Raw genomic sequence first — 3,291 nt, forward strand, 5'->3', positions numbered from 1 at the left:
TGAGGAGCTGGAGTGGGCGCTGGTCCAGCCTCCCCGGCTGCAGCTGCCATCAGTGTAGCTGGAGGGCGGCCCCCAGCCCCTCCGACCTGCTGTCTCGTGACCAGCTCCTGGTCCCCTGTAGGCATCCTGGCCGGAGCTCGTGTTTTGCTGTCTCTAGCCAACAGCAGCCGCCTTCTGCTCTCCTAAGCTGCTGAAAACATCAGTGATGGGTTTGTCTGTATTTGCCTAATTAGGCGACGAGTCGTGATGCTGTTCTGAGGACTGGCAGCATCTTCGGAAAACACAGGCCCAGGATCACAGATTCAGAGCAAGTTCTAGCTCCTTCCACTAGTACCGTCACTCTCTTTTGCTACTCTCAGGGGAGGTAAAATTATGGGTAGTCTGGGTTCCACAGGCAAACTCCCTGGGTTTTAATGTCAGCTCTGTCAGTTCCTAACTCTGCCGTCTCGGGCAAGTTACCCTAACTGCTTTGTGCTTCCATTTCCTTGTCAGTAAAATGGGACAGTGCTAGTACCTGGTAGAGTTATGAGGAAGAATAGATAGGATTATCTATGTAAAGCACTTGACACAGTAAGTAGTCTACAAATGTTAGTTTAAACTCTGTATGACACAGGAAGCTCAAATTTGGTGCTCTGAGACAATCTGGAGGGATGGGATGGGGTGGGAGGTGGGAAGGAGGCTGAAGAGGGAGGAGACATACGTATACCTATGGCCGATTCATGTTGATGTGTGGCAGAAACCAACACAATATTGTAAAGCAATTATCCTCCAATTAAAAATAAATTAAAAATTGAACATGACAGTGATTAAGGTAGCCAGAGAGGTTCCTGTCTTTAATAGACAGGGTACAAGCGTTTTGGGGGTTGGGAGTCAGGATCCCATGAATTTGCTGTTCTGTCACTAAGTCGAGTCTGATTCTTTGTGACCACATGGATTGCAGCACGCCAGGCTTCCCTGTCCTTCACTAACGATCTCATACCCATGTCCATTGAGTCAGTGATGCCATCCAACCATGTCATCCTCTGTTGCCCCCTTCTCCTCTTGCTTTCAATATTGCCCATGCATTGGGCTTGAGATATGTTTGAATCAATTTCTTTCTCAGCTGTGACTTTATTTACCTGCCAAGTAAAAAGAGGAAAAGACTTCTTTTTCTTTTTTATAACCCATGGATCATTGTAGATTTATGAGATAATGTCTGAGAAGAATTTGAGCTTCTTAGAAGAAAAATGTTCTATCAATATGAGGGAGTGTATTTATAAATCACTTCCTTCGACCGATTTTTTTCCAGTCTCGGTGGCCAGGAAGACAGTAAGGTCTTCAGTTAGGGATCATTTCTGGTGGACTGAATGGAGCCACATATTTAAAATAGAAGACGGCAGAGCTGCAGCAGACCAAAACCCCACAACCCAGGGCCCAGTAATATTTAGTGCTTGCTGCACTGTTACACTCACTTTCTTATCAGGCAAGCAAACAATGTTTATTAAGCATATAGTTGTCATCACTGTCATGATGCTATTTTGGGACAAGTGATCAAATCCAGAGAAAATATGTTACTAAGAGTTTGAGTTCACTGGTTCTGCAAGGAGAGGGCCAGACTTCTTTCTATCAATGGAGTCAGGTTGGAGAGGAAGCAGACCCCAGTCCATGAGAGCCTGCTGCCCTCCAGCACTTAGCAAGACCCAGTCTCCGGTCCCAGAAAGTCATTTGTGGAAGTGAATGCCAGAGGGTCAATTATCTGTATGGCGATGACCACCCTAGGAACCATCCGCAGTGACCTGGGGCCTCCTCTTGGCCACTGACCCAACAAGAACCCAGTCCCTGACTGAAGCTGAAAACAACGGACCAGGAACCCAGAGAGCCTTCTTACCCAGCAGTGATGCTGAGCCTGCTCAGAGCCACGTGAAGTGTGAACCCTTCTGGTTCAGGAAGATCGTGTCGTTTCCCCAGTTCCTCTCGGGTAAGGGAGTTCAGAGTCCCTGAAATTGGCTGGTTCCCATAATAAAATTTTATGGCAGCACAGTATATTTTGGAGATGTGATTGTGTATTTTATCCATGCTCAGCTGGGCTGTAGCACTCAAACCTCGGGATGCTATTGACCATTGCTATAATGTTTCAATATACATTTCTGGCAAGACATAACTCACATTTTAAAATATTAATTTCCCAACCATCCTGTTCCCAAGTGCACTTCGATTTTTATTTTCTTGCAGCTGTACACCAGGAGAGAGGCAAAGCCACTTCTCAGTTGAATACATATTTTTCTCTCCTTCTCCATCCCCAGACATTCCTTGATGGCAGGGACACTCACATCCCATGTTCTGCATTGTACAGTTCATGCTAAGCTTAGTAAATGGCTGCATGCTGACCCTCACCAGGGGAGAATTGCAGTGACTGATGGGTGAGTGACCAAGATGATTTCAGTCTTTTTTCTCCCAGGGGAGAGGATGGGTTGGAAAGACATCTGTATGGGCGTAAGGGCTGACATTTACAATCCTTAACAGGTGACAGGGCATGGTGCCAACCAGGCAGCTCAGACACCAGTCGTCAATAGGCACCAGAGCCCACCAGTGCATCTTTGCGGAATACCAGCCTGGGTGGGCTGAACAGGGCCTGGAATTTATTTCAAACACTTGTTTTCTTTTCTCCCCATTGCATGGTGACCTGTAAGCCCTACCAGCTTTCTTTGCATTTTCAATCTACTTGGTTCCCTTTAACGGATAGAAGGGGGCTTCCAAGGTGACTCAGTGCAAAAGAATCTGCCCGCCAATGCAAGAGATGTGGGTGCGACCTCTGTGTTGGGAAGATCCCCTGGAGAAGGAAATGGCACCCACTCCAGTATTCTTGCCTGGAGAATCCTATGGACAGAGGAGCCTGGTGGGCTACAGGCTATGGGGATGGCACAGGAGTCGGACACGACTTAGCAATTAAAAACACAGCAACAAACAACAATGGATGGAAGAAGGGAAGAACCAGGTTGTGTCTTAAGTGGGGAATACTTTTGGGTTCAAGAAAGACGAAGGCTTTACTTCTGGAAATCTGACTTTACATGAGACGTGTTTGACTTTGGAATGGACCTGACAAGCCAACATTGTGTTAGGTTTAGCTCTGACAGCCAGAATGGAGGGTTTACTTGTAATTCACCACCGGAAGTCAGAGGGGCCCTCAAAGTCCTGTGCATCCTGGACCAGGGCCTGCCTTGCCTGACTCTGCTCATGGAATCTACAATGAAAGCTGAGACTTAATCCCCCCAAATGCCATGAAGATGGGGTTCCCTAGGAGGGTGGGTGGGT

General features: G+C 47.2%; 1 protein-coding gene across 1 annotated transcript in view; it reads right to left on the reverse strand.

Annotated features, from left to right (window-relative positions):
- The window catches only part of KIRREL3 (kin of IRRE like 3 (Drosophila)), a 609,658-nt gene that overhangs the window by 95,239 nt on the left and 511,128 nt on the right, over positions 1 to 3,291 (reverse strand). Inside the window, exon 4 of the mRNA XM_010829490.1 lies at positions 817 to 831. Coding sequence (XP_010827792.1) covers positions 817 to 831 — 15 coding nt within the window. The remainder of the gene's footprint in view (positions 1 to 816; positions 832 to 3,291) is intronic.

Source organism: Bison bison, unplaced genomic scaffold, assembly GCF_000754665.1.
Source record: "Bison bison bison isolate TAMUID 2011002044 unplaced genomic scaffold, Bison_UMD1.0 scf7180017864506, whole genome shotgun sequence".
Classification (NCBI taxonomy): domain Eukaryota; kingdom Metazoa; phylum Chordata; class Mammalia; order Artiodactyla; family Bovidae; genus Bison; species Bison bison.